The sequence below is a fragment of the Mustela putorius genome, unplaced genomic scaffold, assembly GCF_011764305.1.
Source record: "Mustela putorius furo isolate JIRA1106 unplaced genomic scaffold, ASM1176430v1.1 tig00537350_pilon_pilon_pilon, whole genome shotgun sequence".
In the NCBI taxonomy this organism is placed as follows: Eukaryota; Metazoa; Chordata; class Mammalia; order Carnivora; family Mustelidae; genus Mustela; species Mustela putorius.
The window spans coordinates 22,706,425-22,733,454 of record NW_025422471.1 but is presented as its reverse complement, the minus strand read 5'-3'; the positions used below and the strand labels follow the sequence as shown (position 1 = coordinate 22,733,454).

At 40.5% G+C, this 27,030-nt stretch overlaps 1 protein-coding gene across 1 annotated transcript in view; it reads left to right on the top strand.

The window, feature by feature from the left end:
• Positions 1-1,387: 1,387 nt before the first annotated feature.
• Positions 1,388-27,030, top strand: part of JMY (junction mediating and regulatory protein, p53 cofactor) — a 111,293-nt gene continuing 85,650 nt past the window's right edge. The window contains exon 1 of the mRNA XM_004766816.3: positions 1,388-2,654. Within this exon, the coding sequence (XP_004766873.1) occupies positions 1,614-2,654 (1,041 nt within the window). The 5' untranslated portion in view covers positions 1,388-1,613. The remainder of the gene's footprint in view (positions 2,655-27,030) is intronic.

The window sequence follows — 27,030 nt, the reverse complement described above, 5'->3', positions numbered from 1 at the left end:
AATTGTAAAAGAACATTTTAAAAACCTGTCCTTTTCCCTTTTTGCTCATCCTGCCCAAAGTAATGTATTTTTTTTTCTGGTCCAAGCAGATCTATAGGTCCACAAGGTCCACCTGAGCGACAGGACTAAAAATTTAGATTGTTTATTCGGATGCCAGTGTATTGAAGTAAGTGTAGCTAACAATGCATCTTTAATCCAAATGGTTTTGCATAATTTGAGAAACACTTATAAAAGTAAAAGAATAATTCCCATTGTATTTTACTGTGGATGCAGAATACCTGTGCTATGAATCGGGAGCTAACAGTAAAGAGAATGGCTATAATATAAACTAGATTATAAGATCCACCTAGCAATTTTTAAAATGTGTTTCATTTTTTTAATGAAAAATATATGTCAATAGCAAAATTCTTCATATTTACATGATTTTTTTTCTATGTGCATTCTGATAGTCTCTAGATAATTGAATCCAACTTCAAAAGGACTTAAGCCAATGACCTCAAAACGAGGTTCCCAGAACAGTACACAATGACGAAATCTGAAGCAATAAAGCGCCGATGAACTGAAATGTAAACACTCATCCTATTAGGACATGACTGAATTTTCACTTACTTAATTTGGTTTTGGAGTTCTATTGGCTGTCTTCAGACCCCTCCCTTTCACATCTTAAATTGTTTCTCAAGGGTGTTAGAGGAGAATTCAACAGTCTGGGGCATCCCAATAAAGTTTAGCACATAGTTCATGTGATGCTACAGAGCATTTTCTGAATAGAGGGGTTACATATACCGACTCCCCCCGGGGCTCAGAAGCCACTTGTCCCGCAAGACACACGTACCACGCTCACCGTCTGCCCAACCTGCCGTCTGTGGAGAGCCTGCTCCAGCTGCTGGGGAAGGAGGCTGCGCAGAAGGCAGGAGTCGCGCGCGCGGCCGCTCGCGGGCGGGGGCGGGGGACGGTGAGGGGCGGCGCCGGCGCGCGCGGCCGGGGGGTGCGCGCCGCCGCCGCCGCGTCACCAGCGTGCGGCACGTGCCCGTGTTTACGTCCCTCGTGGAGCAGCCTACGTCAGCAGCCAAATGGCAACATTGTGGCGATACTGAGGCTTAGAGTTTAGGAGACGCGTCTCTCCGTCAGGCCGGCTCCGGGCGGTAGGGAAGAGGAGGAGAAGGAGGAGGGGCGGGGAGATCTGCCTGGGCGAGCGGCGGAGACGTACACGTCGCCGGCTCCTACAGCCTACCGGCCTGCCCGGCCCCGCGGGACCCGCTCCTCACCTTCAGAGAGCCGCAGACGCAGCACCGCGGCCTCGCGCTGGGGGCGGCCGGGACGGGCGCGAGGCGCTGCCGCAGCACCGGGCTTGTAAACAGATCCAGCCGCACGTGACCATGTGAACTACCTGCTCCGGGGACGCGTATTGTCTTTCCTGCGAGCCGCGCCACAAAGGAGCGCGGCGGGTTCAAGTGAGGAGGGCCCGGCGAGCAAGCGGGGAGAGCCGGCTGGCGCGCTAAGATGGCCGAAGGCGCCCAGCGAGGGTGAGCGGGGGGCGCGGTGCAGCCAGCCGGTGAGTCTTCGAGCGGGCAGGGCCAGCGGCGCCTCCCCCGCGGCCTGGCACCGGAGCCACCATGTCGTTCGCGCTGGAGGAGACGCTCGAGTCGGACTGGGTGGCCGTGAGGCCCCATGTGTTCGACGAGCGCGAGAAGCACAAGTTCGTCTTCATTGTGGCCTGGAACGAGATTGAGGGCAAGTTTGCCATAACCTGCCACAACCGGACGGCCCAGAGGCAGAGGAGCGGCTCCCGGGAGCAGGCGGGGGCACGAGGAGGCGCTGAGCCGGGAGCACCCGCGTCCGACGGGACCCGCGCGCCAGGCAGCCCAGTGGGCAAGGGCCGGCCCGAGGCCACGGCCTCTGCGACTCTGGGTAGAAGCCCGGGGTCCCGGAGGAGCGCGGCCTGGGCGGAGGGCGGCTCTCCGCGGAGCGCGCGCAGCCTTCGTGGGGACCCGCTTCTGCGGTGTCCCGCCGGCAAAGGGGCGGAGAGCCCCCTCAGGAGCCCAGTGCGGGCCAAGACCAGCCCGGTCCGAAGGGGATCTGAAGGCAAAGATGTGGCGGGGGCCGCTGCAGCAGCGACCCCGCCGGCGCCCAGGGAGGTCCCGTTGTCCTCCGTGCGAGTAGTGAGTGCTTGCGGGGCGGTCTCCGAGGAGATAGAGGTGCTGGAAATGGTGAGGGAGGACGAGGTGGCCCCGGCGGCCCTGGCGCTGTCGGACGCGGAGCAGCCGCCTTCCACCGTCGAGCTGGAGTCCCCGGCCGAGGAGTGTAGCTGGGCCGGGCTCTTCTCCTTCCAGGATCTCCGTGCTGTGCACCAGCAGCTGTGTTCTGTGAACTCGCAGCTGGAGCCGTGCCTGCCCGTATTCCCCGAGGAGCCCTCGGGCATGTGGACCGTGTTGTTCGGGGGCGCCCCAGAGATGACCGAGCAGGAGATCGACACTCTGTGTTACCAGCTCCAGGTCTACCTGGGCCATGGCCTGGACACCTGCGGCTGGAAGATCCTCTCCCAGGTACTTTTCACTGAGACCGATGATCCCGAGGAGTATTACGAAAGCCTTAGCGAGCTGCGGCAGAAGGGCTATGAAGAAGTGCTTCAGCGGGCCAGGAAGCGCATCCAGGAGGTAAGAACCTACTCTGGGCGGCACTCATTGGTTTTAGCTACTCACTGCCGGAGGCTGGAGCCTCTGTCTGGGCTGTGACCATGACCATATGGGAGACTTTTTCTTCTGGACAGGAGAAGAGGAAGAAGATGGGTTCCTCACCGATCAACTCCTTAATTCCTCTCAGTGGTGGGAAAACCGTGACTTTTCTTAATTGGCCCTCTGAAGGAACTTTGATTGTCTTTAGACTTCTTCATAACATTTATCAAATAGGCTGTATATAGTAAGTGGTGTGTTTTCTACTCAGTGCTGCAGGTAATAAAGCCACTAAGAAAAGAGGCGACCCATAAATATACACTGAGCATTCCTATCTCTTTTGCCTCTCTTTCCACCAATAACTGCTCAGATATTAATCTTACTTTTCTGTCATTCAAAATAGTTTGTCTTAGGGAATACAGTTGTCTTTTTTTTTAAGTCTCCGTTTGTAGTTTGGCAACTTAGGCAAATTTTAAATTCATTTTCCTTCAAATGAGTGGCCTATCCAAATGAAAAAGCACCATGAGAATGTATTTTTAAGGGCCAATGTATAGTCTCGTTTCTTTATAGCTGGCTGATGTTTAACTCCTGTTTTAGGGAGAAAAAAGGTCTTGAGCAGGAATGTTTATTATGCTTTCGTACTTGTAAAAGTAGTACAAAGCTTTTTCAAACCATCTTACACTTAAAATTACAGGAAATAATGTACAAGGACTGCATGGGTATATATGAGGAGGTCTATGATTTGTAGGATATACATAATTTGCGGTCATGCCTACCGTAGAGTTTCTGCTCGAAGAACAGTAGGAAAAAAGGTATTTTAAAATGTACTTTAGTTTCTGGGTCACCTGGCTGGCTCAGTCAATAAACCATGCAGCTCTTGATCTTGGGGTTGTGAATTTGAGTCCTCTGTTGAGTGTGGAAATTACTTAAAAATGAATATTAAAAAAAAAAAGATACATTTTAGTTTCCCTAATGGGCACTAACAGATACTTCCTGAAAGCTATTATCTTTAGTATTAGTACCATTGAGGTTAGAGGTGGCATCGGGAAATGCCCCTTTTTATGATGTTTATATTCCTGACATTGTGTTGTCATCTGTTAACCTTGCCTGTGTTTATAAAAGACTCGAATCCTGCTATTAAGGCTAGGAAGCTGGTACCTCATGGTTTATCCATGGAATCCTATGTATTTTTCATTGCTAGCATTGGGGCGTTTTTCTTGCTTAACTCACAGTGCTTTCATACAACTTCCTGAATCCAGATTTTCGCTCCTTCCTATTAGTTTACTTTGTCCTAAGCATCACCCACCTGTAATGCAATCCCTAGAATTCTGGGGATGCTTTTATTCCCTTCTTCTTTTTTTTTTAAATAAGATTTTTTATTTATTTGAGAGAGAAAGTGAGCTTGTGCGTGCATGAGTGGGAGGGAGGGAGAGGGAGAAACAGACTCCCCACTGAGCAGGGAGCCCCACTCTTACCAACTTGATCTCAGAATTTGGGATCATGACCTGAGCAGAAGGCAGACAGGCAACTACTGAGCCACCCAGGTGCCCCTGTTTTCCCTCTTTATCATCTACATCTGGAATCTGTGTTCTACCATAATTCTTTGTGGAATGAAGTGGTAAATTTTAAATGGTCACATATATTCTCTTTAAAGTTTTGTTAATATTGATTTGATTAATATTGTATTTCTTTTAAACTATGTGGACAATATCAATATTTCTTTCTCATAATTTTTTGTTGAACTTGATTGTTTTTTAACTTTTTTATTTATTAGCAAGAGAGCGTGCGCATGAGCTGGTGGGTGGCAGGCCCCTGTGGGCAGAGACAGAAGCAGACTCTGCTGAGCAGGGAGCTTGAAGAGGCTCAATCCTAGAACCCTTAGCCAAAGTCAGATGCTTAACTGACTGAGCCACCCAGGCAACTCCTAAACTTTATATCTCTAAATGATGTAGACTTGTTTAGTTTTAATTTTTACTGATTTTTGAAAGAGTAATTTTGTCTGGTTTCATTCAAATAGGGTCAAAAATGAGAGCTGCCAAAAAATAGATACAGTTTTCTGGAACTTTTCCATGGGGGTGGAGGGTTACATTTTTTAAAAATATCTTTTCCTAATGTTATGTTGACCATGGTGTTGCGTTCTCTTTAACAAACAGAATTTGATGTTTTATAGAGTATTTTGTGTTCTGGAAAACAAGTCAAAAGAAGTTTATTAGGAATTCATTTGACATTAAATATATAAATTTTTGGTGCTTCGATTAGAAGATTTGAACAGTATTTGAAAAGTAATTATCAAGACAAGAAATGGATGCAGTTTAGTGCTCACTCTGGTATCTACTGGAAGTTTATATTGAAAGAAATGAAGCTCAATATGTAGAAAGGGTGGTGGGTTTAATTAGCGACTTCTGTTATGGGCATGATAATGGGAGTGTAAGAGCATGGCAGCCATGTTTTTTTGTTTTTTCTTAGCTGCTTAAAATGTTTTACTATTTTAATAGTTTGCAGTAACTTTTTTAGGTAGAATATTTATAGAAATGCGTAATTTTTGTGCTATTGATTTTATTAAATTTAGTATAATGGTTTTTTTGTTCCCAAGTCTGCAGTTGACTTGTGGAAGTGGTTATAAAGGTGTTCAAGCCAGGTATATCTGGTAAATCAAACACATTCTTAGGTATATATTACTTAGAAGATTTAAACTTTTGGTTGTGTTTTTCCTTCTTTATTTTCTCTGGATCTATTTTCTGCTTTTTTTTTTTTCCCTCCAGTATCCCTTTTCCTATCTATTATAAAGGCTTTAGCCTAAAGACCACACCTGTTTTTGTTCAAAATGGTCCATAAATTGTGTAAAGGAGGTGATTTTTTGTTTTGTTTTAGTAGAACAGACTGTACAACTAGATTGTAAACTTCTCAAGGTCACTGGCCTTGGACAGTATCTTGGAATTCTCGCTGCCATCCCTAGTTCAGGGCCACACATCTTGAGCATTCTTAATATTTGTGGAGCAAGGACACCAGAGGTGTTTTTGTTGTTGTTGTTACTCTTTAGTATTACAAGAATTCAGAGGATTTAGAAGAAATTTTAAAATGTGGGTAAATAAAATTTTATTATAAATTGCTAAATGTAAATTCCACATAAGGGACCATGCTATTTAGAAACTGAGAGTTAGGGGTGCCTGGGTGGCTCAGTGGGTTAAAGCCTCTGCCTTCGGCTCAGGTCATGATTCCAGGGTTCTGGGATCAAGCCCGCATTGGGCTCTCTGCTCAGCAGGGAGCCTGCTTCCTTCCTCCCTCTCTCTCTCTCTCTCTCTCTGCCTGCCTCTCTGCCTACTTGTGATCTCTGTCTGTCAAATAAATAAATAAAAATCTTAAAAAAAAAAAGAAAGAAACAGAGTTAAACTTTATAAAACTGTAAATAACTTTCTAAATAAGGGGTCTTTATCTGGGGCTGGTGAATTCCTTATAAATTGAGGGGAACTACAGATGGACTTTAATGGGGTGCCATAAAGTAGCATACTAAGTTTTATATGCATAGACATTTGCTTTTCTGCAGAGAGGCTTTTATCAAATTCTTTAAGGTGTTCTTCAGAAAGAGCTTTAAAACCATAGTTGTAAGTCATTTGCTTTGTAAGCTTTGGGCGTACCTCTATTGGAGTTTAAGTTTTAGAATATACTTACAATTTAATATGGGGTTATAAGAAGTACTTCTATATGTTTTGTGAAATACTGGAGAATAAAATACTAGGTTTTCTACTACACATTTTAATGATTCACAGATTTGGTCAGTTGGCTAGGAATTATAGCTTGTGAGAAGCTATAATTTATGTGATACTAATAATAAATTTTTATTTAGTTTTAAAGGTTTGTTTATTTATTTTGAGAGGAGGAGGAGGGAGGGGCAGAAGGAGAGAATCTTGCATGCAGACTTCCTGCTGAGCAAGGAGCCTGACATGGGACTGGATCCTATAATCCATGAGATCCTTGCCTGAGCTGAAAACAGGAGTCAGATGCTTAACTGACTGAGCCACCCAGGTGCCCCACTAATGAAAAATTTTTAGATAACATAGGAATTGTAAGGTTCTGTGTTACTTAGGGCCTTAATCTTAAATGAAGTTAGTAATTTATTAAATGGTAGGTTTGTTTTAGACTTTTACAAGGGTTTGCTGTAAGGAGTGCTATTTGTATAGCACCCTATTTGAATGAATCAGGTGCCACCAAGGCCGCTGGGGATGGTTTTGAGCAGTAGTCTTAGTTGTTGGTTAGAGCTGGGGATCATATTATAGTGTATATGCATGGGTGACCTGTACCGTGGCTTACTTACCTCTGATGACCTCGATTTTGTAAATAGTGGTTTCCGTATAAGGACAACTATTGTTGAAATAGTTGTGGTCCTTTAGATAGTGAACCTTAACTATGATGGTAGGTTTGGTTAAGATCTAAAATAGTCTTCTCTTTGGAGAAGAGATTATGTTTATACAGTTGCTCAGCTAACTTCTTCCCAGTTGATTTTAACTTATTGCTAGTAAAGCAAACAACAAAAAAGCACTGAGAGCAGTATGTGTTTTTGTTAGTAACCATGTAAGGGATGCTGCAGAGAGAGCCTACCTAATGTTTGGAGTCAGAAAGACCTGACTTCCAAATAGAAGTCAACACTTACGTGACCTACTTAGTTAACCTTCTTAAAACAGGGAAATGGGGAAGATACGTAAAAGATATCTAAGATTTAAGTAAGATATTATGAAAACGTGCTTAACAAAGTGGCACGTATAAAGGAGGCTTCCAGGAAGTGTTCTCTTCTTTCCTGTAATGAGGATTCTTCAGAGTTTTTTCACCTCAGCATTTCTTTAAGGGAATGTAACTAATATTTATTGGCACTACTTAGGTATTGGTGTTTCATGTTTACTATCTCCTTTCATCCTTCCCACTCTCTTTTCAAGTAAATCGTGTTTTATACCTGTTTTACTGAAGCAGAAGTTGAAACTTAAAGATGTTGGATTTGGCCAACCTTAAATAGCCAAGTTGTGACCAAACTGAGATTCAAGTGTAGATTTTTTGAATCCAAACATGTGCATTTTCTGCCATGCCTTGTTTCTTTGAAGACAATAGAAAGGATGTCAGTCTCTACTCCTGAGAATGGGAGAGTGGCTATATTTAAAACTTCTAGTCAGTTCAATAATGGCTTTTAAATTGAGATAACTCATTTTTTTTATTTCAAATGAACTATGATAGGCATGCTGTGGGGCAGAGTCTCCTGTTGTGTTACAGAAGAAGGGTTGCCTAGGGGTGCAAGGATGGGTTTATGGTAGACAAGAGTGCCCAATTGTTGTTTTCCTTTGTAACTTAAAATGACTCAGATGTAAATAACTAACGTAAGGGACAGGAGCTCTAGAAAGAATGCTTACCATCTCTCCAGCCAATTACGACTTTTGTAATTTTTCTGAAAAACTAGGATTAGTTATAAAACTCTGGAGCCACACTGATATCCCAACTATATGTATTAGAGAAATCAGTCTTTTTAGAGCCTGAGGATGCTAGCCTTTCGCTGGGACAGTGTGCCTTTATCCATGATTAGGTATAAATAGTAGAAGTAGACGCAGGAAGGATTGAATGTAGTTGTAGCCGAGAGAGCTGTATGGCTGTATTTTCCCATAAAAATAGGGCACACACAGTTACGGAATAATGAAGCTAAGTGAATTTTGGAGGATTCTTGAAAGTTAAGAAAGACTTAAAAGGTAGAGGCCATGAAAACAATGATTTAGATACTAACTTTTTCTTCATTTCTGTGCCCAAATAAACTTGGTCATTTTTCACAACACTGAAAAGAGAGAAGTATAGAAAAAAGATGAATATATCCTTTTAGGTTAGTGCATCTGTAATGCAGAGGCATGGAGGCTGGTGGCAGGAGAGCAGCAGCTTTCATGATAACTGATTGATGTGATGCTTTCTCTGCTTGCTGTTTAACGTTACATGATGCCCCATCCACCAGGTATTTCACAGTCTTGAAATCAGGCATGTTTCCTCCCTGCTAAAACCAGGCCAGCTTGGACAAACACTCGACCAATGTGAGTTCAGGAGTGTGGGGGTGGGGCTGGGTGGGAGGTAGTGCAGGGAAGAAGGGGAGAAGGTGAGTGGGCGGTTTGGTTTGTTAAACATAACAATTGTTATGTTTGAGTTAGCAATCTTCACTCCCCAAATCTTCACATGTAACTTTAATCAGTCTCTCACTGTTCTCCATTGCTGCTTTATTTGACCTTTCATTGACTGTGGAATATTGCTGGAAGTGAGAATTGAAAGCAAAAGTTGGCCTTCCATTGATGGTTAAATGCCTGTGTGCTTACTTTTTTGTAATGGGAAGTTTCCTATCGCTCTTTTCACTCTTTAGTAGGCCAGATCTGTTCCCCTTTAATCTGCCCAGTTCCCTCAGTTGTTGATGGGAAAAAATTTAAGTTGCAAGGCTGAGAGAATGTAATGAAGACTAATAGTTCTTGGTGCTATTTGTTTTTTGATAGGGGTGAAGTTCCTTTGGACTTTCAAGCTTTTTGTAGTGGATTGTTAATACTAAGTAGCCTTAACAGAGAGTAAGTTATTAAAGCTCCAGAAAGGCAGAGAAGGATTCATTCAGCAGAAAGCTGGAAGATTTCATGAGTTTTCTTCAATGTGGAAAAATCCCCTTTTATGCTTTTCCTTGGATTTTTTTTTTTTTTGGTCTTTATTTTTTTAAAGATTATATTTATTTTGAAAGAGAGAGCACGTAAGGGAGGGGTAAGGGAAGAGGAAGAGAATCCCAAGCAGACTCCCTGCTGAGCACCAAGCTGGCTTTGGGGCCCCATCCCTTGACCCCAGACCAGAACCAAAATCAAGTCTGACACCCAACTGACTGAGCCACCCAGGTGCCCCTATGCTTGCCCCTGAATTTAAATTTTATATGGTTATAATTGCACATGATAGATACTTTTTGTACTCTAGTAAAGGTTTTGTGGTATGGGCTATGAAATAAAAATAGGCCTGATGGGCTAGAGGAGAATGGTTTTAAGGATAAGTATATGAAATTAACTTAATGATGTGTGGTTTTATTTTTAACGTTAGCATTTGAGGGTGATGGCTAGGGGCTTAGTTGCTTTAACAAATAGTTGTACATTCAGGTAACATAAGCATAGGGAGACTAGAGTGATAAACAAAAATGGTGTTTTTCTTTACAAGAGGTTTTAAATAAAGTTGGTTATCAAATTGGCCTGCTGCTAGGAATTAGTTGAGGCAGGGGTTTTGTTCGTTTGTTGAGGCATGGTATTTTTAAGAAGCTCTAACTACACTATGGTAAGTGCATAGGGGAAAGAAAACTTACTGAATACGACTCAATAAAATCTGTTTTTGTGCTAATTCTGATACTAGTAGCTTGACCTTAAAGACTGTCACTTAAGGTCCTTGGTCTCTGTGTCCCAGGTAAGACCAAGGTTAGAAGTTAAGGATCCCCAGGGTGGTTAACAGGTATAGTATGGCAAGTGTTGGAACTTGAGCCACTTGTTTTATGTGTTTGTATCCAGATTTAGGGTCTTCTTGCTATAAACTGACTATTCAGACTGTTCAAGTCACAGCACTTCTAATTTTGCTAGAGTTTTTTTTTAAGGCTTTAAGAAAGCCCTAAATTCATTTTTGACTGCACAGGGCATTAGAAGAGGGCAGAAGTGTTTTTTCCTGTTCTTATATTTGTTTTCTTGGCCTCACTTTGTTCATTACTTGTTCTCAAGGTGTTCCCCATTTCCCCCAAAGTTTCTTTACATTTCCCTGTGGTTTCTAGTATTAAAACTGCTTTTCCATTTGAAAACTTGAAGTTACATTTACAAAGCAAATATTTAGCTACTAAAATTATTTCTCTCTCTTTTTTTAAGGTTTTATTTATTTGACAGCACCAGTAGGCAGAACAACAGAAAGAGAGAGAGTATAGGCAAGCAGAGAGAGAGGGAGAAGCAGGCTCTCTGCTGAGTTGGGAGCAAAGCGTGGGGCTCGATCCCAGGACCCTGGGATCATGACCCGAGCCAAAGTCAGATGCCCAACTGACTGAGCCACCCAGGAACCCCTAAAATTATTTCTTTAAAACTTCTTCATCTTCACCTTCCTGTCTAGGTGAGTCTATCTCCTCTTCACTGACACCAGTGGGGCCATGTTGAGAGGGACATGTGTGTAGTGAAATACGTGAGGCTTTAAATTTTCAGTCATCGAAATAACCTTTATTGAATGCTTCCTGTGGCTCAAGCACTATGCTGAGGTCTAAATTACCTCAGTTAGCATGTAGATAGGAGTTAAGAGGTAGTGTTTTGACTTTTGAGTCTTGGCTCCTCTACCTGATAGCTTTGTGAACATGGGCCTACCTAATTGTCTTATTTCCTTAGCTGCTGCTTCTGTAAAGTGAGAGAACGCTGCTGCCTTTAAAAATAGGTTTTATGTTAGTACTTAGAACAGTGCTGTGTACCCAGCAAACACTTGGTAAATGTGAACTCTTAATGTTAATCTGCATCTCAAACTAAGAGGTAGGGATTTTACAGTAGAGGATATAGGTTCAAAGAGATCAGATAAATTTGTGAAGATAAAATATCGGGCGTGTAAGCAAACCGATTCAAACCCAAGTCCAATTCTACCCTGCTTTCTTAATTGTTGGACCACGGACAGGGAGAGAAGCTAACTGATAAATATTGGCAAACTGAAATACTTGGTCAGTTTCTCATAACCAGACAAAAACATTAACAGTGTCTGGCTGCTGATTGTTTTTGGAAAACCTTGATTATGTCCGTAATACTGTAATAATGTTGTCTGTAATTAGAGAACATGGTAATCCTAAAGGAGGCTAATTTAAATTTGTGCATATATGATACATGAGGTTCTAATGTGAGACAGAATGCATGTCTGTCTGTTTTTTTTTTTTTTTCTTTTGATAGAGAATAAAAGGTGGAGCAGCAGTCAGAGGGAGAGGGAGAAACAGGCTCCCTCATGCAGGGCTTGATCCCATATCAGGGCCTAAACTGAAGGCAGACACTTAACCAACTGAGCCAACTGCACCCCTCTTTTTTTTTTTTTTTAAAGATTTTATTTATTTGAGAGAGAGTATGTGAGAGAAAGAGAAAGAATAGGGGGGAGAGGCAGTGGGACAGGGAGAAAAGCAGAATGCCCGCTGAGCAGAGAGCCTGACATGGGGCTTGATCCAGGAACCTGAGATCATGACCTGAGCCTAAGGCAGATGCTTAACCAGTTGAGCCACCCCGGTGTCCCAATGCATGTCATTCTTAAAAGAATCATTTATAGGGGTACCTGGGTGGCTCAGTGGGTTAAGCATCCGACTCTTGATTTTGTCTTGGGTCAGATCTCAGGGTGAGATCCAGCCTCATCTTGGACTCCACACTGGATGTGGAGCCTGCTTAAGATTCTCTCCGTCCCTGTGCCCTGCACCTTCCCACATCCCTCCTCGTACTTGTTCTTTCTCTTAAAAAAATTCATTTATAGGGATGCCTGGGTGGCTCAGTTGGTTGGACTACTGCCTTCAGCTCAGGTCATGATCCCGGAGTCCCGGGATCAAGTCTCACATCGGGCTCCCAGCTCCACGGGGAGTCTGCTTCTCTCTCTGACCTTCTCCTCACTCATGCTCTCTCTCACTGTCTCTCTCTCAAATAAATAAATAAAATCTTAAAAAAAAAATTCATTTATAAAAATCATTTTTCTAAACCACAGGAAGAATAACTGATAGCTTAAATATTCTCTTGTAAAATCTATATAAGCTAAGTGTTTAGAACATTATGATAATTTTCCCTAAGTTTTCACATGTGTATTTTATTTTCTTCCCCCCCCTTTTTTTTTAAAGATTTTATTCATTTATTTGACAGAGCACCAGCAGACAGAGGGAGGGGAGAAGCAGGCTCCCCGCTAAGCAGAGAGCCAGACGTGGGGCTCAATCCCAGGTTCCTGGGATCATGACCTGAGCCAAAGCAGACGCTTAACCAGCTGAGCCACCCAGGCACCCCCAAAATATTTTCCAGTGCTCTTTTGCTCCGCTCCATGGGAGAGCTATAGAATTTGGTATAGTCTAAACTGAGACCTGAAATCTTACCTCCTTCCTTCACTGTTTACTCCCATTTAAATAATTCATCCATGACACCGAATAGTGACTATTACACTCCCTTTCCCCTTATTAGTACTAAATAGTATCTCATTGGCTAGATTTTTCTGGTTAGACAGGGGAGGAGGGCAGTAAAGTGTGTAACCTTCTCTTTATTTTTTGTTGGAAATCCTGCCCCCCTTTTTTTTCTTCTATATTAGATTATGTGAATTTAGGTATTGGAGTTCCTAAATGCAAATGAAAAAGTTAGGACAAGTTGGTTTAATGAAATGAAGGATTAAGGGGGAAAGGAGATGAGAGGTGCCTGGTTGGCTCGGTCATGGAGCATGTAACTCCTGATCTTGGGGTTATGAGTTTGAGCCCCACATTGGGTGTAGAGATTACTTAAAAATAATGAAATTTTATTTTATTTTATTTTTTTTAAAGATTTTATTTATTTATTTATTTGACAGAGAGAGACCACAAGTAGGCAAAGGCAGGTGGCGGGGGGGGCAGGCTCCCTGCTGAGCAGAGAGCCCAATGTGGGGCTCCATCCCAGGACCCTGAGATCATGACCTGAGCCGAAGGCAGAGGCTTTAACCCACTGAGCCACCCAGGCGCCCCTAAAAATAATGAAATTTTTTAAAAAGAAAGAAAGGGAGTGAGAATGAACTTAAACAATATTTAAACTTGAAAAATTAGTGGAAATGGATAACCGTTTTTTTTTTATTAACATATAATGTATTATTAGCCCCAGGCGTACATGTCTGTGAATTGACAGGTTTACACACCTCACAGCACTCACCATAGCACATACCTTCCCTAATGTCCATAACCCCACCACCCTCTCCCTAGCCCCTCTCCCCAGCAACCCTCAGTTTGTTTTGTAAGATTAAGAGTCTTTATGGTTTGTCTCCTTCCCGATCCCATCTTGTTTCATTTATTCTTTTCCTACCCCCAAACCCTCTACGTTGCATCTCCCCTTCCTTATATCAGGGAGATCATATAATAGTTGTCTTTCTCTGATTGACTTATTTCGCTAAGTATAATACCCTCTAGTTCCATCCACATCGTCACAAATGGCAAGATTTCATTTCTTTTGATGGCTGCATAGTATTCCATTATATATATATACCACATCTTCTTTTGGATAACCTTATTTAAGTAAAAGTAAATTATGTGCCAGCCCACAATGAAGACTGTGTAGGTGCTTGCTTTTGTAAATCATGTGTTAAAAAGTCTCTGGCTCCTTGGAGGACCATGGAGTTGGCTTTTGAGAACGTTTTCTTTTACAGATTGAGCTTTGGAAAGAATTCCAAAATTAAGTAACAATTTCATTCTCTTTTCATCTTGTCTGACTGCATGACTCCCCACTTAATTTTTTTCAGTTTACCCTCTTCCCATGAAATATTTCATCGTACTTTGTCTTCCTACACTCAACAGATTGGCATGTTTCCTGTAAGGGAAAAATAGACTGGTTGTGAATAGGGACATAAAGGACAGTGGTTAGGAGCCTGAGTTAGGCTGTTGAGGATTTATACTTTCTTCCTTTCGTCTCTACCTAACTTTAGGCAAGTTACTGGCATAATAGTTATGCCTATATCATACAGGAAGAGTAACAGAGATGTGTGTAGAGAGTCTAGCAGAATACCTGGTACTAGAAGCCCTCAGTAAATACCAGCTATTATGATATTCTTGAGTTTTTCCTGAAGCAAATGGATACTGATTGCTGGATTCCTCCTAGATCCAAATTCGTTTCTACTACAAACCAGGTTGGTTTTAAGGGAGGCTGATGCCATACAGGTAAAAGATTTCCAAACTAAAAACAATGTCAAAACAGTAATAAAAGTGTTATTGTTAAGTGTTATTGTTATTGTTAAGCCTCTTAATGGTCTGCAGTAAAAACTCCTAATCCAGGTGCCTGGGTGGCTCAGTGGGTTAAAGCCTCTGCCTTGGGCTCAGGTCATGATCTCAGGGTCCTGGGATCGAGCCCCGCATCGGGCTCTCTGCTTGGTGGGGAGCCTGCTTCCCCCTCTCTCTCTGTCTGCCTCTCTGCCTACTTGTGATCTCTGTCTGTCAAATAAATAAATAAAATCTTTTAAAAAAAAAGAAAAAAGAAACTCCTAATCCATGGTTCCCAAGCGCACTTGTTGCTGTTTCATGTGAGTAGTATTATTTTGGCTGACTTCACAGGACAGGATGGTTCTTTTTAAAGACAGCTTTTTCTGTAACTCTTCCATTTTTTTCTGTAGCTCTTCTTCCCTTATGTTTGTAAGCATCCCAGACAACCCTGATCATAGTACATTTGTGGCTATTCCTGCTGAAGTAATTATTTAAGAAAATTCTAAGGATTAACCTCTGAAAGTCCTTACAGCCTTTCAGTCTCCTCATTAGTCACTTATTCAGCATATTTTTGTGCCAGGTGCTACTGCTAGGCATACTATAGAAAACGAAACAGCCCCTTTCCTTAAGGTTCACTAAAAATTCTGCTTATTCTAATTGAACTGTCTTTATTTTATGTTATGTTATGTTAGTGTTATGTTATAGATTTTATTTATTTGACAGAGCACAAGCAGGGGGAAGGGCAGAAAGAGAGAGAGAAGCAAACTCCCCCACTGAGCAAGGAGCCTGATGAAAGTCCTGGGATCACAACCTGAGCTGAAGGTGATGCTTAACCACATGAGCCACCCAGGTGCCCTGAATTGTCTCTATTTTTTAAGGGCAGGCATTTCTGATGAGTATGTTAATAGCTTGTTCTTGTAAAATATTGTCATATTTTTCATTACACTTGTACAAATTTACCTCTGTTTTGGGTAGTCATTTTATAGTGGGTTGTGTGGTTAGAAGTCCAACCACCACTTAAAATAATGTCTTCATGGGAAAAAAGGGGTCTTTAAGGTACAATAGGTTTATTAATAAAGAACTACCTAGTTGACTTTTCTCTCCACCTTTACTTATTTAGGATATTTTCAAAGGATCCAGAATTATTTCTTACAAGGATGATCTCAGTATTTTTGTATATTGATTTTTTTTTTCCTTAAGTAGGCCCTGTACCCTGTACAGCATGGAGCCCAACATGGGGCTTGAACTCATGAACCTGAGATGAACACCTGAGCTGAGATCAAGAGTTGGGTGCTCAACCACCTGATCCACCCAGGTGCCCCCCGATTTTTAAAAATACTTTTTTTTTTTTTAAAGATTTTATTTATTTATTTGTCAGAGAGAGCGAGCGAGAGGGAGCACAGGCAGACAGTGGAAGGCAGAGTCAGAGGGAGAAGCAGGCTCCGCGCGGAGCAAGGAGCCCGATGTGGGACTTGATCCCAGGACGCTGGGATCATGACCTGAGCCAAAGGCAGCTGCTTAACCAACTGAGCCACCCAGGCGTCCCAAAAATACTTATTTTTTTAAAGGATTTTATTCGTCCATTTGAGACACAGGAAGAGCGTATGATCAAGGGGGAGGGTCAGAGTGAAAGGGAAAAGCAGGCTCCCTGCTTGATCCCAGGACCCAAGATCATGCCCTGAGCCAAAGGCAGTTGTTTAACTGAGGCACCCAGGCACCCCTGCAAATGTTTTTTTTTCCTGGAGATACTCCTAAACCTCTTTTCTAGCTTAATGACTTGAAAAGTACAGCAGGGTGGATACACTGCAATACTGTTAGAATCAAGTAGCCATTTTGATAAGCGCAGTGGATTAAATTGGTAAAGGGAGGATTACAGCAAATCACTGTTGAGTCACAGATCAGAGTTTTTGTAGATAACAGAGTTTGAGTATTCATGAATCATTGATTTTTGTCAGCTTCTCCTGTACTGTGTGAATAATTTGTTTTTAAAACTTACTTTGATGTCTTTGCATGTTTGGGTGTGTGTGCCTAGGTCCTAAGCTATTAAGTGGCGTTTTACTCTCCTTCTGCCCTGTGGTCATCTCTCATCCTAGAGTTCTAAGTTTAGCATTTCCAACTTTCACTTGCATCTGGATGCTCTGCGGATTTCTCTTCATTGCATTTATCCAGAGTGTATCCTCCCACCTGCCATCCCTGACTTGGTGTGTGAATCTCTGTGAAGCAGTGCCTTTAATCTGAGTCTTTGCTATTTCCCTGAAAATGCCTTATATGTACACATTGATTTGTAAATGAATACTGATTCAGAAATATTAAATATTGATTTTAGAACTAAAGAACTAAACATATACAGGGAACTAACTGTACTCTTCCATTGCTTACCATTGTCCTATAGACAGAGCCCAAATTCCTGGCATTCAGAGCCATCCACATTTTGGTTAGCCTGCCAGTCTTAACTCTTTCTTCTCTACATTAACCTTTCATTATTCTAGCCAAGGTCTTTTACCCATTATTTGCTGAATTCACAATACCATGTTCCACTATACAGTAGACCGCCCTCTAATGTCTTCCTTTTTTTGTCTAACTACCCTTCTTTCCAGGGCCAGATTAAGTCATTTCTGACCACTGTCAGAGTAATTTCTCTCAGAAATCCATAGATCAGAGAGGCCTTACGTTATGTATGACTCATATCATCTATAACTGCTGCCCTGTGTTTTTCTGTTTTTGAACAGCTCCTGCCCTTTGAAATGCATTATAGTTCCTAGGAGACAAAGACAGATTTTCTGGTTTCTGTTCTAATGCTTCATATTCCCCCATGCCTGTGTATACTGTTGGTGCTCAGTAGATAGATGTTCTTCAATCTTCAAAAAAATTGGCTTCTTTACATGACATGTATGCATGTAGCTAACATTTGACTAAAGGTACGTGTTTCCTCAGGAGTAAAATGAAATAAAATGTACCACTTCTCTGTGGAGTAAAGAATCTAGAAATCAATGTTTAAAATTTCAGAATGAGTTATGACTGTCAGTAGCCCTTACACTTTGTATAAGGGTAAATGCTAAATGCTAATGTGTTCTAGCATTTAGCTAAAACTGGGTTTTAGCATTAACTATTATTAATGGATAATTAGTGATTAACTTACAAAATAATATAGAAACAATTCAGTTTTATTATAACAAGAATAGAATTGAGCAGTGTGCTTTTTTTTTGGGGGGGGGGGGGGCTTATTTATTTACTTGCCAGAGAAAGAGAGCACAACACAAGTAAGTAGAGCAGCAGGCAGAGGTAGAGGGAGAAATGGGCATCCCAGTGAGCAAGCTGAATGTGAGACTCAATCCCAGGACCCTGGGATCACCACCCGAGCCGAAGGCAGATATTTAACCAACTGAGTCACCCAGGTGCTCCGAGCAGTGTGCTTTGTGAATCTGGAAGATATGTTTGGCTTTAGTCCTTACTTTCAGTTGGAGAAACAGATTGCAGACCTCCCTGGTGCTAGTCCTGAGTCTTTCATTTCATTTCCTTTTTCACAAGCAGGTAATTATTTGAATGTCTTAATAATTTAATAGTGAAGATATTTGTAGATTTTGTTAAATTGTTTCTTTAACATCTTTCTAAGTAAATAAATATAAGACACTCTGTCTTGTGTTTGACAGATTAGAGTAGGGAAGAAAGTTATGAAACTGTACACAGGAGAGTTTAGCCTCTAAATTTTATATATGCGGCTTTAAAAATTATTCCATGATCTCCAAGGATAATAGCATTTTTATAATCCTGAAGTTAGGATTGAGCCTGAACTAACTTGAACTAACTCTGATTGGGAACTTATAGGGTGGAACTCCATAATGAAGCACATAAGGTGTCTTCTACATTTCTCCTTCACTGGAATGATCATTGGCATAGAAACCAAGTGGAATAGGTTTGGGGAGAGAAGTGTGGTGCAGGGTTGTCGTTTCGAGGTTTTCTCTGCTGCAACCAATAATAGGGAGTATTTAAAAAAAAATTTTTTTTTTAACTGTTGTCGCTGACTCCTCTAAGATAGAAAGTCTGGGGGCACCTGGGTGGATCAGTGGGTTAAAAGTCTCTGCCTTCGGCTCCCATCATGATCTCAGGGTCCTGGGATCAAGCCCCGCATCGGGTTTTCTGCTTGGCAGGAGCCTGCTTCCACATCTCTCTCTCTGTCTGCCTCTCTGCCTACTTGTTATCTCTGTCAAATAAATAAATAAAATATTTAAAAAAGGAAAAAAAAAGATAGAAAGTCTGTCAGTCCTTGCCCTAGAAAAATTTTGCAAAAAGCAGAGTTTTGTGTCAGATAAGTGAGACCTCAGAGGTTAATAGCCTATTTCTTAATCGCGATTGGATCAAGGGAGGAAAAAAAAAAGTCCATTAGGGAAGCTAGAAAGAAGGGAAAGAGAAGGGTTCTTAATAGGCTAATATGTTTAATTGATTCTTTATGCAGTTGTGCTTCCATTTCTTTTAAGTGAATCAGTAGAGCAAAATAACTTTCTAAAATTGCACAAGATGTGTCAGGCCTTGAAGCAGAAATAATTCAACTGAACTTGCTATTTCTAGGCCCCTGTTCCCTGCCTCATCCTTTTTTCTTCTGCTGTGAGCATCTCTGTATTGTGTTGGCTGCACTTGAGCCTTTCCATCCTTTGTTAGGAGTATTATAATTCTCATTCAGATCCATCTACATTCTGTCTCAGTTTGTGTCCATCAGCAACTCTTTTCAAGTTTAGTAAACCTGCATTTTCCATATTTTAAACATACCAAACGTCCTTAATCCTAAATAATCCAGCTCTTTCCAATTTCTTTGTACTCTTTCTGTGTGTATATTATTCAGAGCACCTTGCACATTTTGCAGTTGATAACCTGCAGATGTCTGCAGCTCAGGTTATTTATTCCCTGGGTTTCATCAGTTTTGGTTAGCAAGATAGAAACTTGGATGTTGTTCATAATAGGTTATTGATTATATATATTTTTTCAAAGATTTTATTTATTTATTTGACAGAGGTCACAAGTAGGCAGAGAGGCAGGCAGAGAGAGAGAGGGGGGAAGCACGCTGTCCGCTGAGCAGAGAGCCAAATGTGGGGCTCATTCTCAGGACCCTGGGATCATGACCTGAGCCGAAGGCAGAGGGTTTAACCCAATGAGCCACCCAGGTGCCCCTGTGATTATATTCTTTTATTAGTTAAATTCTTTTAGCATAGATTATAGGAAATGGTTTAGACTAAAAAGTCTAATGCTTATAGTAAATTGCATCTTTTGAAGGTTTAAAATGCATTTGCTTTAAGATTATTTTCATATATACAGATTAAATTAGATTGCCAGTTGAAGTTATAATTGGTTTTAAGGTAATCTAATGTTGGAAAAACATGAAACTTTATAGCAAAGAGGATAGATTAATAAATTAGCAGTGTTAGGTGAGATGTCTTGGGCTTCTCTGCAAGAGTATTAAGTTTAGTTGCCTGCACAATACCTTTGTAACATACTGTTCTGTTTGAGGATAAAAAGCATGTGGGAAATAATATAGAAGTATATTAACATGAACAGAATGACCTATTTTCTGTCTTGTCAATTGCACATATCTGTGTAGAGTGGTATTGTGATTTATTTAATAAGTATATCATGACCTGATATTTTTGTGTTGGCAGAAAGTAGTATCTGTTTGGTGTATTACATTTACTTTAGTGTCTCTGTAAGAAGAGCTCAAAGAAGCCTAGCGTCTGAGGATTGTCTTACCGTTGAATGGTGGCATTTGATCACTGGTAAATGACTCCAGGAACTTTGTTATTGAGAGATGTTCTGCACTTTTGTTTTCTTACTCTTTTAGTAGTTTCACATTCCTAAAACTTGATAGAAAATCATTATCTTGAAAATTTTTCCTTTTTTTTTTTTTTTTTAAAGAGACAGGAAGAACATGCGCATGCATGTGCAAGCTGCAGCATAGGGACAGAGGGAGAGGAAGAGAGACAGAGAATCTTAAGCAAGCTCCAAGGCCAACGTGGAGCCCAGCTTAGGGCTCAGTCTTGTGACCTTGAGATCATGACTTGAGGCAAAATCAAAAGTCAGATGTTTAACAAACTGAGCCACTAAGGCGCCCTGAAAAATCTCCCATTTTCAAGTGGAATAAAAGATAAAGGGCTTTAAATATACATTTTCTGGCAAGGAGAGAATCACTGCCTTTAAAATTATAAAGGTAGTTTATAATTCATTTTAAAAACTCATTTTAATTCACTGTTTTGTTGCTATTATACATTCACTTTTTTCCCCTAGTTATCTTATCTATCCTTCCTTACAATGGTTATTACTAATATGCCTGCAGCTTTGAGGTGGTAAGCTGTGATGGAGGTGAGCACCTTTGCCACCAGTTAGAACTGAATTCTTGGACTTCAGTGCTGTAATTAGAAATTGATCAGCTCCTGCCACTTTCATAATTCTACTTAAAGTAGATATAGCTTAAAATAGATGGCTCAACATAGGGTTTAGCTACTTCTGAATAATAGGTAGGTAGGCACAAGAAGAGAAGCATGTATCATTATCATACTTCCTTTTTTTTTTTTTTTTTTTTTTTAGAGATTTTATTTATTTATTTGACACAGAATGAGAGAGAGCAAGTACAGGCAGGGGAGAAGCAGGCTCCCTGCTGAGCAAGGAGCCCGATGCAGGACTCATCCCAGAACCCTGGGATCATGACCTGAGCTGAAGGCAACCACTTAACTGACTGAGCCAATGAGGCAACCCATTTTCATATTTCTCATGCCTCATCCTTTGAAAAGTTACATGTACACATATATTTTGGATATTTTGCCAGAGGGGATAATTTAATTTTCCTTTTTGATGTATAAGCCAGAATACCTTAGAGGTGGAAATAGAGAAGAAATGAATATAAAACCTTCCTTTAAAAAAAACAAGTATATGGGGCACTTGGGTGGCTCATTTGATTAAGCGTCTGCCTTCCACTCAGGTCATGATCACAGGGTCCTGGGATCAAGTCCCACATGGGGCTCCCAGCTCAGTGGGGAATCTGCTTCTCCCTCTCCTTCTACTTCTACCCCCTGCTCATGCGCTCGCTCGCTCTCTTACTCACTCTCTGTCTCAAATAAATAAAAATCTTTAAAAACAAAGTGTATGTATTTATTTGATAGATCATGATTGAAAAAAAAAGTGTAAGTTGGGGTGCTTGGGTGGCTCGGTGGGCTAAGTCTCTACCTTCGGCTCAGGTCATGATCTCAGGGTCTTGGAATCAAGCCCCATATCAGGCTCTCTGCTCAGCAGGGAGTCAGCTTCCCCTCTCTGTCTGCCTGCTTGTGATCTCTCTCTTCTCTCTCTCTGTTTCTGTCAGATAAATAAGTAAAATCTTAAAAAGAAAAAAATGTAAGTGGAATATACATCTGCTCCTTACTTACATCTGTTTCCTGATCTACGGTTGTCATTCTCCAAGGCAACCACTCCTGAGTTTCTTGTGTGTCTTTCAGGTTCAGTACATATAAAAGAAACATAGGACATAGATATTCTCTACTTTTTTTAACAACTCAAATGGTAGCATATACATACTCTGTTGTATATCTTGGGTTTTTTCCTTTTTTTAATTTCCATTGTTTAAATTTAAATTCTATTTAGTTAACACATATGGTAAAATGGGCTTCAGGTGTATAATTTAGTGACCCATCACTTAACCCTCAGTGCTATCACAAGTGCCCTTCCTAATACGCGTCACCCATTCAGCCCATGCCCCACCCATTTCCCTCCATCAACCCCCTTTGTTCTCTGTAGTCAAGAGTTGCTATAATTAGTGGTCTCTCTCACTTTTTTCTCCCTTTATGTTCATCTGTTTTGTTTCCTAAATTCCTTATGTGAGTAAAAAAGTTACATAGTATTTGTCTTTCTCTGACAAACTTACTTTGCTTAGCATAATATACTCCAGCTCCATCCACATTGCTGCAAATGGCAAGATTTCATTCTTTTTTACGGCTGAGTAATATTCGATTGTGTGTGCACCACATCTTCATTATCCACTCATCTGTCGATGGACATCTGGACTGTTTTCCTTAATTTGGCTATTGTTGATAATGCTGCTCTGTGAACATCAGGGTGCATGTACTCTTTCAAATTAGTATTTTTGTATCCTTTGGTCAAATACCTAGTAGTACAATTGCTGAATCATAGGGTAGTTCTATTTTTAACTTTTTGAGGAACCTCCATACTTCCAGAGTGTCTGCACCAGTTTGCATTCCCACCAACAGTATAAAAGAGGGTTCCCCTATGTCCATATCCTTGCCAACCTTTGTTTCCCATGTTGTTATTTTAGCCATTCTGACAGATGGGAGTGAGGTGATATCTCATCATGGTTTTGATCTGTATTTTCCTGACGATAAATGATGTTGAGTGTCTTTTTATGTGTCTGTTAGCCATCTGTGTTAGGAAAAATGTCTGTTCATGTCTTCTGTGCATTTCTTAACTGGATTATTATTAATAATATTATTATTATATATTTTTTAGTGAGTTTGGTAAGTTCTTTATAGATTTTGGATACTAACCCTTTATCAGATATGTCATTTGCCAGTATCTTTTCCCATTCTATAGATCATCTAATTCTGTTGATTGTTTCCTTTGCTGTGCAAAAACTTTTTATCTTGATGAAGTCCCAATAATTCCTTTTTGCTTTTGTTTCCCTTGCCTCCAGAGACATGTCTAGTGGTTTGTTTTTGTTTATTTGTTTTTTCTTGTAACAGGCTGTATCTCTTTTAATGGCTAAATAAACTACACTGAATGGATTTGTTTTGGTACATAGCTCCCTCCTCCCCCGCCTTGATCTTACACTGTTCCTGGTAAAGTAGCAGATCTTTTCCCATATATGCAAGTATATCTGTAGGTAAATTTCTGTAAGAGGAATTTCCGGGTAACAAGAATATGCTTTTTAATACAGTTGTTTTCTGGAGAGATATACCAGTTTACTGGCTCTCAAACTCAAGGAGATTGCCTTTTTGTTTCTATATCCTTTTCACCCCAAGACTATTTTCTTTTTTGTTTTTAATTTAAAATTTTATTTATTTGACAGAGCACAAGCAGGGGGAGGGGCAAAGGGAGAGGGAGAGGCTGCTCAGCAGGGAGCCCATTTGGGGCTCCATTCCAGGACCCTGGGACATGAGGAGAGCTGAAGGCAGAGGCATAACTGACTACCCAGGCACCCCCACAAGACTGTATTTTCAAAACCTTTTTGGTCTTACCTGTGAAAAGTTTCAGTTTAATTTATTTTTATGAGTGAATCTTCATTTGTTCAGGAGTCATTTCTTTGAACCCCTTACTTTCTTCCCCTATATTTTTACTGTATTTGTGGAAATTGTCTGTGTTGAAAGTATTTTTCCCTTTATAATTTACTTCTTGATATTATTTTGTCTGCCTTTGTAGCCAGTTTAAAACTTTGTGCACAAGTTATTAGTCTGTTTTGATAGTTTTGGATTTTGAGTCATGCTTTTAAAAGTACCCCATGATGAGATTATTTAGAGCAAAACAAACAAAACCCCCCTCACATCATCTACTTTTATGGTATTATTATTCCCATTTTAAGTTTCTTGATGCCCCTGGGATTTATTTTGGTGTAGGGATCCAACCTGTTTTATTTCCTGATTAAATGACAGTTATGACATAATTTCTTGAGTGATTGATACTTACTCTGCAGTAAATGTCTGTGTATCTAAACTCTTTAGTAATACTACATTGTAGTTGATGCTTTTATCAGATACTTATAATACATAGTAAAGCCTTTGCCCCTCTCCACAATTACTCTTTATAAATTATTTTATTGATACTTTGTCCTCTTATTTTCCCATGTGAACTTTAAAATCGTCCTTTTCTTATGCCATAAATATATAAAGAAGCTATTACCATGTGAAATTTATAGATTAATTTAGTAAGAATTGATATTTTAATTATTAGTCTTCGTTTATTTACATCATCTTTTGGTACCTTTTTTTTTTTTTTTTTTTTTTTTTAAGATTTCATCTATTTATTTGACAGAGCACAAGCAGGGGGGAATGGCAGAGGGAGAGGGAGAAGCAGGCTAAGGCAGGACTCAATCCAAGACCCTTGGGGTTATGACTTGAGCTGAAGGCAGAGGTTTAACCGACTGAGCTATGCCCTCTTTTGGTACTTTTAAACATTTTATTTATAAATAAACATTTTAAACATTTATTTATTTATGTTAATAGTACAAAGTATTTTGTTGTTTTTGTTTCTATTGTAAATGGAATCCTTGCTAGTTGTTTTTACTATAACAGGGCTGTTGGTTTCTGCATATAAATTATAACTAAGCTTATTGAATTCTTTTTCTATTGCAGTTGTTCAGTTTATTCTAAATTGGATTCTTAAATGGCCATTTTTATAATTAATAGGCAGATACCTGTCAACAGAACCAGAATATCTTTTTTTTTTTTTTAAGATTTTATTTATTTTTGACAGAGAGAGAAAGGAAGCACAAGCAGGGTAAGCAGCAGAGGGAGAGGGAGAAGCAGGCTCTCTGCTGAACAGGGAGCCGGATGTGGGGCTTGATCCCAGGACTCCGGTATCATGACCTGAGCCAAAGGCATGTGTTTAACTGACTGAGGCACCCAGGCACCCCAGAACCAGAATATCTTTATCATCATTTTATTGTGTCTTTGTAAGAATAAAAAAGCCAAATTATTATTTTTTTAAAAGTAAAGCATTTCATCAGAATGAAAAGAGTTAATTGGATGATTTCAAACCAGTGGTCATTGCCTTTATTTTAATTTACTTATATTTTAAAGATTTATTTATTTGAGAGCGTGCCCATGTGCATAATCCGGTGTGAGTCAGGGGAGGGCAGAGAAAGAAATCTTCAAGGATACCCCCTTCTGAGTGGGGGAGCTGAGCAAAGCTCAATCTCACGACCCTTGAGATCATGACCTAAGCCAAAACCAAGTCAGGTGCTTAACCAACTGAGTCACCCAGGCTCCTCAGTGGCCATTGCCTTTCAACATCCACTTTCATGGAATGGCTTACATACTGGATATATCATCTCTGCTGGTGCTGGAGATAAGATCAGGCTGATTTTTGTTATTCTGTACCCGTCTTAATAAAGATCATCCTGTGATTGACTTCAGTCATAACTTTGTGGTTTTTTTCCCTTTAGAATGGTTAAAAACGCCCCCCCCCACTGGCCTCCATCCACTAAAAGTGCTTTAATGGAAAACTGAACCATGAGAAATGAAGGGGTTGGCTCAGTTTTAGTTTAAACATGGGCATACTTTAGAGATACTGTGGGTTCGGTTTCAGACCACCACAATAAAGCAGATGTCACAATAAAAGAAGTTAAATGAAATGAATATTTTGGTTTTCAAGTGCATATAAATGTCGTTTCCACTATGCTGTAGTCTGTTGAGTGTGTAATAGTGTTTTATCTAAAAACCAAAAACAGAAAACAATGTACATACCTTAATTTACAAATAACTTCAGGGGCACTGGGCGGTGCAGTCAGTGCCTTACTGTTGGTTTCAGCTCAGGTCATGATCCCAGAGTTGTGACATCAACCCCCATGTCAGGCTCTGCACTCAGTGTGGAGTCTACTTAAGATTCTCTCTTGTTCTCCCTCTGCTTCCCCTCCCCCAATAAATAAATAAATCTTTAAAAAAAAATACCTTACTGCTGAAAAATGGTAATCTTCTGAGCTTTCTGTGAGTTGTAATCTTCTTGGAGATGAAGGGTCTTGCCTCAATGCTGATGGCTACAGACTGATCAAGGTAATGGTTGTTGAAGGTTGAGGTGGCTGTGGTAATTTTTAAAAATGAGACAACAGTGAAGTTTGCTGCATTGATTGACTCTTCCTTTTATGAACAATATCTCTATAGCATGTGATGCTGATTGACAGCATTTTACCCACAATAGAACTTCTAGCATAATTGGGAGTCTGTCCTTTCAGACATTGCCCTACTTTATCAACTAAGTTTATGTGATATTATGAATCTTCTGTTGTCATTTCAGCAGTCATCACAGCATCTTCACCAAGAGTATATTTTGTCTCAAGAAACCACTTTATTTGCTCCACCACATCCGCAGTTCCTTCCTCCATTAAAGTCTTGAACCCTTCAAAATCATTCATGAAGGTTGGACTCAACTGCTTTGAAATTCCTGCTCCTGTTGATACTTTGACCTTTTCCATGAATCCTGAGTATTTTTAATGGTGTCTAGAATGGTGAATCCTTTCCAGAGGTTTTCAGTTAACTTTGTCCAGATCTATCAGAGGAATCACTATGGCAGATAAAAACCTTACGAAATGTATTTCCTAAAGAATAAGACTTGAGAGTCAAAATTACTCCTTGATCCATGGGTTGCAGAATAGTTATAGTGTTAGCAGGCCTGAAAACCACCCTCACTGTTCATCTCTGTGAGAGCTCTTGGGTGATTAGGCGTATTGTCAGTGTACAGTAAGATTTT